At 36.0% G+C, this 18,002-nt stretch overlaps 1 protein-coding gene across 2 annotated transcripts in view; it reads left to right on the top strand.

The window, feature by feature from the left end:
- Positions 1 to 18,002, top strand: part of LOC120625581 (calcium uniporter protein, mitochondrial) — a 220,290-nt gene that overhangs the window by 176,236 nt on the left and 26,052 nt on the right. Inside the window, exon 3 of one of the 2 annotated variants that reach the window (XM_039892640.1) lies at positions 13,478 to 13,600. The exons of the other annotated variant lie outside the window; for it this stretch is intronic. Coding sequence (XP_039748574.1) covers positions 13,478 to 13,600 — 123 coding nt within the window. The remainder of the gene's footprint in view (positions 1 to 13,477; positions 13,601 to 18,002) is intronic. 2 annotated transcript variants of the gene reach the window in all.

Genomic DNA, 18,002 nt, shown 5'->3' with positions numbered 1-18,002 from the left:
CTGACGGGGGTTATAATTAACGTGTCCACCTGCTAAAGCACGGGAACATGGATTAGGAGGATTAAACCCCCATTTATTATTACACACATATTATTAACTAGCTGTTGCCCGCGACTAAGTTTGCGTTTGATTTTGTTTTTTGATGTGGCATTCAATTTAGTTGTAGTTCTAAAAAACTTTAAAGTATTCAGTATCGCTAAGCCTTAAATGAGGGGTTTGCTGCTATATATCCGCTGAGGAGTTCTGTGCTCTATCTCCAACCACATTCATCAGATCTACACAGTTTGGGCAAAATTAAACACATTATAACCTCTATAGTACAAAAATAATTATTTAAATCGGTTATAATTTGTCGGAGCTATGGTGTAAAATCGTCAAACACTTTCAACAAAGGAACCGAGGTTAATTTCGGGATAAAAAGTATCCTATATTATTTTTAACACTTCCAAGAATATTTGTACAAGGTTTCATGAGGATCCATTTAGTAGTTTTTGCGTGAAAGCGTAACAAACAAACTTACATTGACATTTAAAATATTAGTAGGGATTAAATTCAATTTAAAGTTGATAAAGATATTAGAGATGATACATTTTTATCCTTTCCCCGGGGTGATGATTTTCTCCTACCCATGCTAGCCGTGCAGGTACGTGCCAGGGTTCTAACTCAGTCTCCCCGAAAGCGATGTCCTAACTTCTAGCGTATTACCGCTAGTATGTTATTACATATTCTAAACTGACAAATCTTAAAAAAACATTTAAAAAAAATACTAAGAATACAGATAAGATCAAATAACTTCTCTTGTTTTAAATCAATATAAAGCTAAGCATGAAACTTGATGAAACAACTTCAAACTCTTGGCAATAATTAAAAACCTACTGCATTTTAAGTTGGTTGGTTAAAAAATGAATTCGAATGCCTCTCTTCGAGATGTTCAGGGATTTAAATTCAAAGCTAATTAGCTTTCATGAATTTAAATATTATCTTTGACAGGTCGCAGTCAAAGGAAATCTTTTATATCTTTTGCTTTTTTAGCTTTACGCTAATTGTCTCTTCAGCTAGTCCAGACTAGTTAGACGTTTTTAACGGTAAAACAGCTGTAAATGGATTTCCACTTTTTACAAATCCCGTGGAAATCGTTTGTTTTCTCGAGAAATAAAGTAGCCTATTCAACTCTCGGTTCTTTCATCTGACTTAAGCCGAAAATCAAGTTGATTGTTTGCTTAGTTAGGGCGTTAAAGTAGGACAAACAAAGACACATACTTGCGCTTTTATAATATTAGTCTGGATTTTTAAACAAACGAATTATTTTCATTATTACGCAATTTATTATTCCAAATATAAAGGAAAAAAAAGTAATGCAATTTCGGTAAATCACCCTGAATCAAACATAGATTGTAACATAAAATTTCAGCACCTCGTTGAAAGGAATCGACGTCCTTTGCTCTGAAGTCTGGATCTGACGAAACTTCGATATCAAAAGATTCCGCGCATAGAAACTTCGGCTTACAATAAACTCGCCGTTTCTACATGTATCCTATTCAGAAAATGTTACCAAGTAAGTACCCAGACGGCATTTTCTGCTCAATATATCTAGAAAGTATTTTCAGCTTACATTGAATTTACCTACTCAGGCAAGGATTTTATATGGAACATTTGTTTAACTCTGAACGGACGATGATATTTGAAGGTGCTCACCGTCTAATAGGACATCAGCATTTCAATTGTATGAGAATCTGATAGAGACTTTCGCAGAACATGAATGAAAGTTTACTACTTCACCGTAATAATTGTGGAAGTCGTTCTGGATTTTATTTGATTTCTATTTTTTTTTAACATTGTCATGACTCGCAGGAGTAGTTTCTTAATTTAGGTGACATTTCATAATGAAGAGAAATAAAAAAATTTCGGCTACCATAAGTTAAAACATTCTTATTAAACCCAAACTAATATTCTTTTTTAAAAATCTGTTTCATACAAATACCTTTTCCACTTGTTAATTTTTTATATTTTTCATATAGAACGCCCGCGCTAGTTCAATAAAGGTCTGGAATTCACGCTCCCGAAATCCAATCATTTCACTCGTACATTTTGCACAATACATTGCATTTTTACTCGGCTTAAGTGGTTTTCTCCGTGCGATGAGTTAACTTAGTTAACGCCGAGCAGGACTCAATGGATTTTCTCACATGTTCCTTATTTCTGTTCTAGCGATAATGAACATCGATGTTGCCAATTCAGTTTCAAAAATGCATGCTTTATTATTTGTGTACATTGTCACTATTGCCGCCATTTTCACTCACCAGTGTACCACCGTACAGGCCTCCTCCTGTATATCTCTCAAGGAGAGAGCTTGGACTCACCAAGTCACTTAAATGCGGATAAGTGAGATTTTTTTTTAAATTCAATATATCGAAAGGATTTGTAGAGACAAAGTAGTCATGACTATAGCGATACGTTATCTGTACATCGGATTTTTCTGTATCTATCGGTGGAACGGTTGGAAGCGGTGGTTGCGCATTGGGTACGAGCACGACTTCACTTACGGGGGGCGGATTCGAATCCCAGCACGCACCTCTAACTTTCCTAAGTTGTGTGCGTTTTAAGTAATTAAAATATCACTTCCTTCAACGGTGAAGGTAAACATTGCGAGAATACCTGCATACCTGAGAGCTCTACATAATGTGGGAGGAGACCAGTGCAATGTAGTAGGCCGGTAATGGGTCGATGTGATGATGATGATGATGATCGGTTGAACTAAGATACAACTATTATATATAATTTCAGTGGCACGATGTTTTTCCGGGATTAACTCCGCAACAACAGAACCGATTTTAATTTTTCTTTTTACTTTTTGTTGGTTTGTTCCTACTTAAGAGATACTCGTAGGACAGTTTATATCTCAATTTATAAATGGAATATTAATTTATTGCGAATTATTTGTTTAGTGACACTAAGAAAACCACAGTAACGCGTGGCCGAGTATGCTAGTTTATTAATAAATCTGTATAACTATAAACAACTGTATGAATGCATATCAAATATCACATAACATGGTTTAAAGTGCTACTAAACTAACCAACTTTTCAGCGAGAAGTTCTCAGTTAAAATTTAGAGCATTAAAAGATAATGCGGGTAGGACCCGGATGTTTAAAGTTATATATCCCTATAGCGTTAGTGAAAGAGCGCCGTACAAGTTGGCGTCCTGCGAGCGGCCAATCAGAAGAGCATGCCTAATATGCGCCTTTTGTGATTGGTAACTGCACGCCATCTTCAACGTTAGAGTCATACGCAGGTTTGACGCGGTTTGACCTTCCGCTAAATAATACCGCACATTACTTAAACCATTAATGACTAGGTACTCGTGATCCGTACTGGAACATGCCAAGAAAGAAAATTGCAGAGAATACATTTTATTACTTACTTGTGGAGTCGGGGAATGTGTTTGGGATCTAAATAAGTTCACATAAATCTTGATTAACCCCATATTAAAGGTGTTGCTTACACGTGTTAGCAAATCTGCCTATTTTTTTTTATTTGGTTAAAAATAAAAACTTATCTTCGTTCAGACTGGTCAAAATTATGCATAATCTGTGGTCGGTATAAGTTGAAGTAGAAGTTCAAAATGACAGGAACCAAGATCAAAAAGGGAAGGGTACGGAGGGGTAGAGACAGAAGTGTCAAGGGAAGATTCAAGAAGTTATCTCTTTGTAGTTAATTAACAGTTGGATATAAGTTCAGAGAGATTAATGTTTCAGTTTATTATGTGCCATGTTGTAATTAGATGCTTAAACGATTAGACGTTGTAAGATTTGAATATGTATATGAATATTCTTTTACATGTTAAGAAATTTTTTACGACGCCGGCGCCCTAACCTAAACCTAAAGTTACTAGATAGGTAATCTAACTAGATAGGTACTTGTTAAATGAGCAGATGGACCCAAAAACAAACATCCTCATTATGAAACTAATGGGACCACAATAAAGATTAAATTTTAACATAGAATTAAGAAAAATAACACTATCCCAACAATGGGATGGCTGCTCTTGGTGATCTCCACACCATTTTTCAAAGTGCGGGGCAAGCCAAGTGATACGGCTGCTAAAAAATATTATTCTTAATTTATTTGTATCCTATAATTGATTAATGTAATGACACTGGACAACGTTTGTAATTCTAACACATATAAATTTGAAGTACTTCCTACGGCGCCCAGGTTGGAAAGTCCTGTAGTGTATAGGGGAGTCCATTATAGGGGTGGATTGCTTAGGTCTTTAAATAGTCTTAATCCGGCACTAACTAAAATGGTAAAACTTACGAGTAAACGAAGTTTTTCTTTGATAATTAAAATAATTAAAATTGATGTGGAACGTGAGATTGTTGCGTTCACAAAAGTTGTTGTTTGCCCGCTTGCCATGCGGATAAATTTTGGAAAAGCTGCTTTGTAGCTACCGGAAGCAATTATAACTTTTTCAGGTGTTTTCATAGCAATTTCACTTACGTTTGTGTTCCATATCCCGAAATCATTGTTTTACGATCATACCTATCGCGAAACCTATTATGTGGAGCTCTCTCAGAAGTTCCCGATCCATAGGGACTAATGGCATTTTTATGTTGAAACTCTACTAGCTACATTTTTATCGTTATACCTTTTTTTTTCGAATTCCCTGGCGCAGAGGAGAGTGCTGTGGACTCAGTGGCCTGCATAGAGGGTACGCACAGGGTATGCAGATGATATAAAATGAAGAAAATCTCCATTACGAGTTATAAATACTTAAGGGTAGGTTTTTTATTACTTTTACAATGCCTATCCTTAGGTTTTTTATAACTCGTGCTGGAGATTTTCTTCATTTTATATCATCCACATACCCTGTGCATACCCTCTATGCACGCCACTGTGTGGACTTATAAGTGGGACGTCCCAGGTTTGATCCCCGGCAGTTTATAACTTCTGAATCCTGTCCGGTCTTGTCAAAGACTTCGCGCCAAGTGATTAAGCGTTCCACTACGATGCAACGTAGACGAAACCTCTGGAGGAGTATGGCGAGCCCGCCACCATCATAGTCTGTATCTTCACTTATTATCAGGTAAGATTGCAGTCAAGGGCTAACTTGTAATGGAATAAAAAGGATATAATAATTATCCTCCATTAAGGGCTACTTACATATAGGGTATTAAGAAAAATTAGGGTAATAAGAAAAATTGGATAGAAGCAGGCGTTACTTTGCGGAATTCCATGATGTATTATGAAAATTAAGCTTAAAATGCTATACCTACTCCGCGAAAAGCAGGAGAATCTGTTTGGTGTAATTTATAATTTCTTTAATCCTTATACTTAAATATATACCAAATAAGCAATGTACCCTTTACAATTACAATTAGTAATTGTTAGGAATACAATAATGTCGTATTGTATACAATACTATTGTACTTTATTGTTATATCTTAACACTTATTCATTATAAAGTCAACTTTTCCTGAGAATACTCCGGTTTCGGGGCGAAACTTACGCTAGAGGGTACACTTTGCTAATATCTGTGTGGTGTGGATTGAAGAAATTATAAATGACACCATACAGATTCTCCTGCTTTACGCGGAGTATAGCAAAGTAAGCTTAATTTTCATAATATGGGTCTTATCTTTCGCCTCATAATTTTGATGTTATTGCAAAAATTAATTACTTTAGCCGTAAAATTATTTTTTGCAAGCCTTTGCGCTTTATTGTTCGTCTACAGCACAACATCGTAAAATTAACTTCGTAACGAGCACATGTAGAGATGGATAAACAAAAATACTTTTACTTTGTGTTGATCTTAGATAATACATTTATGTATATGGTGTTAATCAGTGCATGTGTTTACTGGGCCTCCTGCGACCTCCCATGAAGATACAACTACTTTGATTACGAAGAGATTAAATGTTAAAATGTTTCTAGCATAACCTAGTATTGTTTTAAATTCATCCTACCACAATAAAAATCCTAATTTTTCTGCATTCACACTGCATTCGTAATAAAATATGTTTATTGTAAATTCCGCTTTACTCCTTAGCATTAAGTTTTAAAATCTCAAAACGTGAACTAGATTTTTAAAACTGCACAGTATATCATAATAATCAGCTCTAGGATTCTCATATAACATAAAAGAGGAATGCGAAAAGTAACGAAATTAGTTTTCAACTCGGTAGCTTTCTGGCCAAGGAATTTTGAATTGCAAACCTTGCTTTATTATGTACGTGGGTAGAATGCAAAGAAACTGAATTAAGCTAGTTTTTAAACCTCTGCTTCTCTGAGCGATATCTCATATCAGAGGTTAGCAACCATTGGGTCTGTTTGCTTATCCCTACAAGTTAGCCCTTGACTGCAATCTCAGTTGGTAAGTGATGATGCAGTCTAAGATGGTATAGGGCTAACCTATTAGGGGTATGGCAGGGTTATCAAGCCTATATCCCTAATTTAGTTTTTCGTGATATCTTACTGAACTACAAATCGATTAACGACATGCCTCCCACCATACCAGACCAGAAAAAAATCTGAAATCTTAAATACTCAAATTACCCCTGCCTGAATTCGAAACCAGGACTTTAAACTTGAAACCGGGGAGATTGCCAAAAAATTCGGGGAGATTGTTTATCAACCGCTGCCCAATTAGCAATTATAAAAGGAAATACGAAATTGTATTATGAAATTTTTTTTTTTTATTATTTTTGTTTTCTTTGTTACTTATATACTTGCTTAATTTTAAAAGACTCTTGTTATGAAATGTTTCCTTTATATTCTACATAGATATTCTCTATTTATAACTTAGACTTTTACTCATATTTAACAACAAATAGTGTCGATTTTTCAAGCAGTAAATTGGTTTTTCCTTTATCATGCGCTGAATGCTAAAAAAGAGTTAGAACGTATTTTAAGTTATGATCACCCCTTATTGATCACCGTAAAAATATTTTTATTTTTATAATTTTTAGTTATTGGAACACTCAAACGGATTGATTTATTAGAACACGTTATCAAAGTCAAACTCAAAGTTAAATAATTTCTTTATTCAAAAATGGATGACACTTTTGATGCGTTCTAACTTACAAAAAAATGTGTAGGTTCTTACATGGTAGTACATTATAAAAGGTGATAACTACATTCGTAAAATTAAAAATAAAACTATTTTAAATGCCAGGGCGCGTTTAAAGTCTAAGAAGAAGCCCACAACAAACATATCCATACTAATATTATAAATGCCAAAGTTATTTTTTTTGTCCTCCCTGGACGCCCTAGCTACGAATAAACTTGAGTTTTGGAATTGAGTTAGTTAAAAGTATGAAAAGTAACATGGCTGCTTTTAATCCGGCGAAAACATCTAATTCCTGAGGGTGGTTTATTTACATTTGTATTTTTACACGAAATATCGTGCTAACAAGGCAACCAAAAGACTTAGTAACCGCAGGTTACACGGCGGGGCGCAGCTTGTTTTACATATCATAATATCTGAATGCTGGGGAAGTTTAATATCATTGTGAGTTTTTAAAGAATGCAACATTATAAAACTTGGAGCAGCGTATGTGGTCCCAGCTCTAAATCCCTTTGTTAAAGGAAACTTTCAAATGTCAGAGGTCCTTAACATTAGGTCTTATGAGTAAGTATAGACTTATGTCCATTTTCTATATTCAATCTATCCGTAATCTATTATATACGTTGTTATTGTCAAAAAATTCTCGTACAGTTTTAAAGAAATAAAAACTTCTCCAAGCAATAAATCAACAGATTACAGATAGATTGAATGTAGAAAACGGACGTTAGGCTAGACATCCGCGATCTTAAGTAACTTGTGCGCCACGATGTTTGGCTTGAAACAAAACGTATGTAAAACACATCATTATAAATAATATATCACTTAAACATGCGATACCTGAACATTGAACTCGAATGTTATAACTTATGCAAATCGAGCAATGTAGCGTGCTCTGTACGATCTGTAGTAATTTGTCATTGATATGAGCGAGAGTCGTGTTCGAGGTGCAACAGATGCGTGTAGAGATGAAGATAAATTGTATTTTAGCCTCTAGGTTATCCTTGTGCACTCATGCGAGCTTAGCTATTAACTCTATACAGCGATTAAACTCCAATGTGTTTTGGTGGATTTTAATTACAAAATCAACGGTATTTTTAGGCAAGATAAACACTGCTAAGTCGCAGGCAACTGCTCTTTACTAATAAAATTTAACCTATTTTAAGAGTTGGCTCAACATTTCAACCGATATAAAGAAGGGTTCTCAATATATAATATGAGAACGAACATCCCTAAAAAATTTCTAGTTTCTGCAACAATTGTCAATCAATATTAAAGATATACCTATATGATAAGTCGCCCTACAGGACCTTTTTATTTAACACTGTGCTTCGGGACAGCCACATGTAACTGGTGCAATCGGTTATTTTTTCTCTACAATAAACATCAGGGAGATGTTTAACACTGTGCTTCGGGACAGCCACCTGTAACTGGTGCAATCGGTTTTTTTCTCTACCGTGAGACATCAGCTTTATAGCCTTGCTATTTACTTGACTAATATGTAACTTATTATTAACTTAAACTGGTACTTATAAATACTAAATAGTTACAACTAAAATATAGTCCAATGATTTAACTCATTCTCAATTTTTCTTACTATGATTTAACGTTTACTTTGATCACGTGAGCTTATTACTTTGCAACACTACTTTTATTCACTGCACTGATCAACACAACACTAATAGTCACTGGACTTTTCTCACTTAATGTTGTAACCTTTAATAGTGTGTGAAACATTTAGTGCAGTCGGTTATTTATAAATTTTAATCGAGCAACATAACTTGTTCTGGACGAATTGTAGGAATTTGTCATGATATGAGCGAGAGTAGTGTTTTAGGTGAAACAGATGCCTGTCAATATGAAGATAAATTGGCGTTAGCTATATTTTTCTACCCCTTCACCAATTACTTGCACCACCTTATTAACATATGTGGTGTAGCTTTGATGTAAAGCAAGCTAAATTAAGCAAGCAAATATTAGTGCTAAAGTTCGTTAAGAATGGTTTAGAAATTAAGTCGAACATTGCCTAATTTATAAAGAAACGAAAAGACTCAATTTCCCATTTATATTATTAGTATGGATAGTACGGATTTCCTAAACTTTACATAAAGCACACATATCTTTTGCTTTTAAATATCTCTCAGTGGATGAGCAGGCTTTATATACCTACATATATACGCTTTCTTAGCACTCTGCATAAATAGATAGTTAGTAAGTTGTCCGCCCATTATAATTTAACGTTTTACAAGATGTAACTATCACGATTAGAAACAGAAAGTGTGTAACGGTCATTAGTGGTTAGGAATTCCCATTTAGCCAATAAAGGGTTTTTGTCGAAGTTTTGAGGTATAATCATCCATACATATTTGTTCAAATATTATCTGTACTTATGCAATAGCATAAAGAGAAAAAAGTTTGTTGTTGGTTGTCCTGCGAAGTCTTGATTTATTTTTTGGCGATTTTTCCACTCACAATTAGGAAGGCCATCTAAGTGGTCCGTCAATTTTTCCTATAAAAAATATTTTTTCAAAATTAATTCAGCCTGAAAGAAAGGTATATGAAATATGGTCGGCACAGGTTTCAGTATTTTCTAAAAACTCAAACTTTTAGAAGCTATGGCTACTTTTTCACTGCCGGAATAATCACGATAAAGGTTGACCTAGACGTAGACTGAAAAAATAATAGCAGTGGGTGGTGGCCTTTTGTGGCAATGTTTGCAATCCACTAATATTTGAAGACTGTTTGTTTGACCTCTCTTAATAAGTTTGACACAAAAAGGATATCTTCTCCTGTACATCGACAAAGGACAAATACGATTATTTGTTTCGTAGAAATGCGTGGATACATACAGATATCTATATTTTTTTTTGTATTCGCTTGGAAGCCCTAATAGATTATCATGTGTAAATATTTTGTAATTCTGGATATACTGTGTATGTAAATAATGGATATACAATTTTATTACGTTGGTTTATAATGAATACTTTGTTTCTGCGAGTTCTGGTGTTTACCCTTCAGAAACATGTAATATCTTCTTATAGTAACATGTAAGAAATTCATAATGCAATATAACATTGCATTTAGAGCTTATCTTTGAAGCATAAGGCAGTTGCTTAATTTTAAAATATGACGCCATTAATCCGATTCATGTTGGATCTGCTCCAACTTCCGCTAAAATGTTCTGTGGTCGTGACGGGATAATTTAAAAAGAATCCGAGATAATCGGGCTAAGCGAAAATAAATTGCTTAGGTCTCCTATCTACTATCATTGGGTTGTGTCACTTTTATGCACAGAATACTCTTATTAAAGAAGAATTAATTTTAATTCTTCTTTGATAAAAGGTTAATTTAATTTTTGCTTTCATTACGATAAGCTGTAGAATCTTTATTTTAGTGGCGTCACTATTGGAGTCTATGCTGAAAATGTTTTTACCAAGATTAGGCTAAACCACTTATTTCTGTGGTTTTACTAAGATTAGGCAACTGAAAATATTTATTTCGTATAAGGCAGCTCTAGAATACTTATTTCCGTGGCGTCACCATTGGGGTTCCAGCTGAAAATGTTTGCTGACCCTTAATTCCACTAAATTTAGTAACACGTGTCAAACGGTATCGTTCTGTTATTTAAGCATTTGAGTTAAGTTACTAAGGAGTGAAAGCATAGTACCTAGTGCTAAAGCGTTGTAATGTGTTGTTTAATTTATTAATAGATACGAGTATGTTTTCTTTCCTTTGTAATTATATATTCTTTTGGATTGATTTTCATAATGGGTGGATTTTGAAAGGTACATCTTATGTACGTGTTTTTATGCCAAAAAGTTGTCATTTTTATATATTTTTATCCATTAGTCTAGAAAAATAAACTATTCCAAACTACTTGTTCGTAACTATATCAAGACACTGTATTACCTACAAGTTTCAGCTGTTAATGTAGCCTGTATTTCGTGAATACAATGCTAGTCAAATTGATTGATGCTCGAGCCCATTGTGGAGTTGGATCGTCCTACTCCGACGAGTCAAGATCGATGGTTATTGCCACGCTGATAGGTATAAAATATAGGTTAGTACGACATCAAGTAGTTATCGAAAATCTAAATACTTACTACTTATTACGTAAAAGTTTAACTGACAGCGACTGTAACCTAGTTGGTAAGTCTTCACATTCTCCTTGGGGGGATCAAGTTCGGCGTATCCTTTTCGGGGCTATGTGAGTTAGATGTATTTTTGAAGTTATACTTCTTTTGGCGTGTTATGGAAAAATTATGAGAGTAAATTTTTACGATTCGCCGTCACTAAAACCGACACCATGAAGTTAGTTATAAAGTTCGACAGTGTACACTTTCAATTGTCAAAGTCTGCGAGCTCATTCCGGTGAGATCGTCATTCCGTGTTTTGTAAGATCCGAGTGAACCCACTGTTTATACTAATATTATAAATGCGAAAATGTGTTTGTTTGTTATCTATGTTTAAGGTAGGTCTTGATGCCGCGGATTATAGCAAATTAAAATTTGTACAACCTGGTTTTCCCCAAAGTATCGCCTGCATTTATTGAATGTCGAACATTCTGTAAAACGGATTTAAATTACAAACAATACACTAGGAGCGCTGACTTTAGAACTGCAGACGAATCCGACCTTTAAAACAAAGTTAATAAGATATATGTAACTCTGGCGCAACAGTTTTTTTCTACTCGAAAGAGACTACGATTGTAAGCGTCCAAATTTCATACTGAAGGCACTGTTTTATTGTTATTGCTAACTAACCATATTACACCCTTAGGGAAGCATTGTCGTTTAAACGCGAACTTTATTGGTGGGTTCAATAAACACGCGCAAGGTCTTACGTTTATAATATTTTAAATCGAATAGGGGAAAAAGAGGTTCACGACTTGGTTTTGTTTCTTTTCTTTAAATGATTATTTAGTATGTTTTGCGGCGATCGTAGACATACACAGCACATAATTTTAGATTTTGTTCAAGATATAAATGATACAACCAATGAAAAAACCTTTTTTAAGCGTCTTCCAAGGAGTTATCTATTTGTGAGTGAAAGATTATTTTGTATAAATGGCACATCCGGTCTTTAAACTGTCTAGATAAAATTTCAAGATACCAAAACAATGTGTAGAAGTATATTTTTATCCAATTTTTTTTAACAATTAGCTACATTAAACCTAAACGTTAACTATGCCATTTTTTTTTTTCGTCGAAATAAGTTTACGCAACGTTATGGAACGTTGTGTACAGCGTTATGGAAAACTAAGTTCAAAAATAACATCAATTTTTTACGCTGTGGTTAAATTATATACTCAGAATACTCAGTACCCTTACCGAATTATCAATGCTATGTGCTGATCAGTAGCGAGTAGGCTATATGCCAGCAAGAAAAGCACCTTCGAGGCGACTAACATCTGCTCCAAACATATTTACCGAGGAATAATAATAAGAATAATTAACGAAGAAGTTAAATCGCTGCGATAACATAAGCCAACACACAGTCAGACCAACAAAGCGGTAAAACTTATATCACCCGTTATTGTTGCGGTTAAAGCTTCTAACATCACTCAAAGTACAAGCGGGCAGATAGATAGTCCCAGTAGACCTCTTCACTTTAAGAGCCATCCAGACGTTGTTCAAGGATCACTTGCTATCTCAGGGGCTTTTGCCTGCTCAATTATTGTATCCCAGCGGTCGCCGGCTCCTTATAAAAGATTATCGGGTGGCTTCCTATTCATGTTTATCTTTTACACGTTCCTGACAATTGGGTAATTATTACCATTATGAAGTCATTATTTAAGCTAAGATAACTTATTTGATTGATTTGTTTCCACTACGAAGCTTCCCACGATGCCGCGCCTTGCATGTTCGATTGTTTCACTACGTCGATCTCGCATCTGCTAATGTCCCACCTCATTTCTCCACACAGGGCTAAATTCTTACACAACATGTATGTTTTGTGGCTTCGCTGATGGAGGTTGGAACAATTTTCGTACAGACATAGATTGATGAATAATCTGATGACCAACAAGATATGTTTCGCAGAGCTTGCACAAGAATTATTTGATCTTATCTCGCCTGACCTTCGTACCATCGAGCCGCTAGTATATAAGGATCTGCACTCTTACATAGTTAATCACCTATGCATAGCTATGAATCGCTTTACTGTCTTGTTCCTGATACGCACTGAGGTATCTGGAATGCCCTTCCGGCTTCCGTTTTCCACCATTTATTATGATATACATATACATTAAAATCAAGAATTTGATGGCAGATCAGCTTCTGTATAAAAATAAGCTCAAGGCGTATAAATGAAAAAAATATACACTGTTCTGAAAGGATGAAAGTAAGACTTGGAAGAGTCGGTCGCGTTGGGGGCGTTCAGTGAACACAAGGATGTCTAGTAATTTTGTTGCAGGTTTGCTTATGTGTAGTGAATGTGACCGCACGTTTAGCACTAAAGCAGGTTATGCGAGCCATCTGAGAGCACACCAGCGTCGACGCTCTCAACCGGAATCCGGAACAGCTGAGGCCGAATACGGTTAGGATTTATATGTATTAATGTACCACTGGGCAGAGGTCTCATCCCTTATAACCATCGTGTTCACAATGTCAACTGGTGGACACTGCTTAACCATATGCTTAAGGTGTTTTGGAGGGGTTTCTATTAACCATGGGTGGAGGGTCTACCAACACTGTGTTTTCAGGTGGAATTCCATGAAAGTGGTACTTCAGCGTCCATAACTTCTTTGAGTTATGTGTCCTGCTTCTCTTATGATTATAGAATCTATAATAATCCCTCATCTCAGCAGCGTCACTATTATTAGAACATATTAGACATAATAACGAGAGAGGCTTTACTTGCCCTCGAAGGCAAAGGGGTAAATTAAAACAATTTCCGAACCGAAAAAGGTATTGAGAATTTCTTCGTGGAAATGCCTCTATAATCCATCGGCCATAGAAAAATGCTTTTACTTGCAACGCCAATGCCTCTGATTAATGCCTCTAATAATTTTTGCCTGACTTTGGTAACGTACCCAGGCCCTCGTTACTAGAGTCTAGATTGTAGATTGCTAGCATCTGTCGATGCTCTAAACTCTAGACAAGTCATTCTTTGAACGAAATAATGGGTTGATAATGATGGTATACAAAAAAATTAACATCAATAAAAAGGTGCAATTAATGCGGTTGCATATCGTAACAATTGATAGGTGTGATGGATCGGCCGTGCTGGAGAAACGTCGGCATGGCGATAATTAGGAAAGTGACGGGGCAATTACAAAGGCTTGCACGTCTGCGCCTGCGCAGCATACCGAATACGTATGGTACAAGTCACGGGCGGAAACGTTACAACTTTTAATAACTACTTATTTGTCAACCTCTTTGCTGTCTTAAGAAAAGTCGGCTCGGAGTTAACAGACTTTATACATATTTAATTACCGCCCAGTCTTTTCGGATATTGTGTTCTGAGACAACCATCGACCACCTACTACCTAAAATAGAGAAACGGTAAAGCATAACAAGGCTGTTACCTTTTTGTCAATAAAGAATTTTAATTTTTTATTTATTTTATATCCGAAGTCAGCAAAATGAGTTCTTTCAGAGCTATAGTTTATAATTCAATAACAAATATCTACTTACATAATTTTGGTTATAAGTAGGTAAGGTTAATCATAATGCTACATTTATAAAAATATCGCTATATGGTTCATAGTAACAGATGTTAAAGTTCAATAGAAATATCAAAAAATAATATTCTTTATTTTTTTGTAAATTATAGGTATATAATATTAACTAAGGTAATGTTATTTAATGCATTTTTATATCTTATTATAGTTTTGTTTATATCTCATTTGTTGCACCACCTACTTCTTTTCTATGTTTTTTCCTTTTATGCCTTTGGTTGCCTGGAAAAAATCGCTATGTAGCGACCAAATTGTACTCTCTTGCTCTATGTGTATATCTCTGTAACTGCTTTTTTCTTTGGTGTACAATAAAATTGTATTCATTCATTAATTCATTAATTCTGGTCAAAACCGATTAAAGAATTGAATGCATTTTTACACGTAGTTGTGACTTCAGAAGTCGGTTTGTGGTTGCTTCTACATTTATTTATGTAAATACATATAACACCAGCCTCCAATTTCTTATGTTTTAAATAGCGCTTATCTTTTTAAACGTTTCATCATCATCATCATCATCTCAACCAATTGACGTCCACTGCTGGACATAGGTCTTTTGTAGGGAGTTCCACAATGCACGGTCCTGGGCCGCTTGCCTCCAACGGCTCCCAGCTACTCGCCTGATGTCATCTGTCCACCTCGTTTGGGGCCGACCCACGCTGCGTTTACCGGTGCGGGGTCGCCATTCCAGCACCTTAAGACCCCAACGTCCATCGGTTCTCCGAGCTATGTGCCCCGCCCATTGCCACTTCAGCTTCGCAACTAGCTGAGCTATGTCGGTAACTCTAGTTCTTCTACGGATCTCCTCATTTCTGATTTGATCACGTAGAGATACTCCTAACATAGCTCTCTCCATCGCCCGCTGAGTGACTCTGAGCCTTTGGGGTGTAAGGGGGAGGCTAGTACCAGTCAGCCTCCCAAAATGCCAACCTCACCTGCACGTGGTGCACCCTGCCGTCTAACCGACGAGGCTCTGGCGACCGACAAGTGGCGGTATAACTACTTCAAATTGGCTAGACTGAATAAATGGCACAGACCGGTGTCGGGCAGCAGCGACGCCGGTGCGATCAGTCTAGCCCTGCGATGACCAACCCGCCTGCCCAGCGTGGTCATTACCGGGCAAATCTTTGTATGAATGGAGAAAAGAAAGCCACAGCCCCTTAAACGTTTAGTAGGTATGAATATCTGAGAATATTTAGTACTGTTATGCACATTTTTGTTACTACTTGTAATTATTAATATCTAAATATTTCATCATCATCATCATCATCATCATCATCATCATCATCATCTCAAGAGAATGTCGTCATGATGTTCTTAGTAGGTAGGTCCGAGTCAGAGTGTTCCAGTCTGAAGGAACGTGGTCGCCGGTGTACTTATATGCAAATGAGGTTTCACATCTTAGTCTCAGGGTAACGACCCGGGCGGCATTTTGTAGGACGTGTTACTTGCATGCCCTGCGAATTTTCTCTGTTTATAGGCGACGGTTTTCCATTTTCCAGCTACCATTACCACATTCCAGGTGGGCTATTTGCTTGGTCCGTGAATTATTCCTATAAAAAAAAAAATGGTTGTAATAAATTTGTATCTTTAAACGTTATGGTGGCGACTGTACGTACAGGCGAGTGGTTAACTAGATCAAATAATCAGACCGTTTTCTGACGCCCGCGCATCAAAGTAATTTTGTTGCGATTGTACATTGTAAGATGGGTGTTGTTTAGGTACTGATGATGTAAAAAGGAAATATTTGCTTATTTCTAATTTAAAATTTCACTATAAGTTAGCCCTTGACTGAAATCTCACTTGCTGGTATGGCAGTTATATTAAACCCATATCCCTAAACGGTTTCTACGCGACATCGTACCGGAACGCTAACGCTGTAAACGGCACATCATTGTCGCTAGGGCAAATAGGGCAACTAGCCATGGGCAAAGCCTCTCACCAGACCAGAACAGACAAAATTAATAAATTAGACTTCCCAAATTGCCCCTGCCGAGAGTCGAACCCCGAACCTCCAACTTAAAACCACATCGCTCACCACTTCGCCAGGAACAGCTACAAAGGACCTATCTATGTCCAGCAGTCGAAATCCATTAGACTACGATACGAATGCCGAAACACGATTCGCAATTAGTTTATTCATTTACTTTGCTGCTATACGAAAACTATACGAGGAAATCAAGTTAAATCCCAACTTTCGTTTTTATTTTTCCGCAGTGCGTATGCAAATGTATAAAAGTCACGTGAATTGATAGGCGTCAAAACTGTGCGGAAAAACTGCAGTTGCACTCGCTTTGAATTAAAACTGTTTGGGCCACTGACCTAGCCGAGTGGCGCAGTGGGCAGCGACCCTGCTTTCTGAGTCCAAGGTCGTGGGTTCGATTCCCACAACTGGAAAATGTTAGTGTGATGAACATGAATGTTTTTCAGTGTCTGGGTGTTTATCTGTATATTATAAGTATTTATGTGTATTATATTCATAACAAAATATTCATCAGCTATCTCAGTACCCATAACACAAGCTACACTTACTTTGGGGCTAGATGGCGATGTGTGTATTGTCGTAGTATATTTATTATTTATTTATTATTATAGTAAACTAGCTGTCCCGGTGAACTTTGTACCGCGACTCTTTTTTTTTTTTTTTTTTTTGATAAATTATATATTTTAATACCTACTATCCTATATATAGACTACGAGAAATCCAACAAAATAATATATCATAAAAATTGGTCCAACCGTTCTTGAGTTACAAATGGTGTAACTAACCCAACTTCCTTTTATATATACTATACTACGAGTTACGACAAGACACACATCGCCATCTAGTCCCAAAGTAAGCGTAGCTTGTGTTAAGAGTACTAAGTTGGCTGATGAATATTTTAATAAATAATATACATAAATACTTATATTCATATTAAACACCCAGACACTAAATAACAAGTTCATAAATAAATTAGTGTTCATCAGACAAACATTTTCCAGTTGTGTGAATCGAACCCAAGGCCTCGGACTCAGATAGCAGGATCTCTGCCCACTGCGCCAATCGTCCGTCAAAGCCAATAGTTAAATAGAGGTCAGTGGTTAAGGCCAAAACAAAAGGGTAATAACTCAAAATAACTGTTCAGTTTTTTGTCACGCTTTGACATTTGAAGAGTGCTCGCTTGATTGCTTGAAGTATGCCACACTGCTTAACTGTTATTTATTTATTTTATTTATTTATTTATTTATTACATAAAGTTTCCAAAAAAAATAAAAAAT

This window comes from Pararge aegeria, chromosome 8 (genome assembly GCF_905163445.1).
Source record: "Pararge aegeria chromosome 8, ilParAegt1.1, whole genome shotgun sequence".
Classification (NCBI taxonomy): domain Eukaryota; kingdom Metazoa; phylum Arthropoda; class Insecta; order Lepidoptera; family Nymphalidae; genus Pararge; species Pararge aegeria.
The sequence above is the reverse complement of the archived record's forward strand: the minus strand, read 5'-3'. Positions and strand labels throughout refer to the sequence as shown.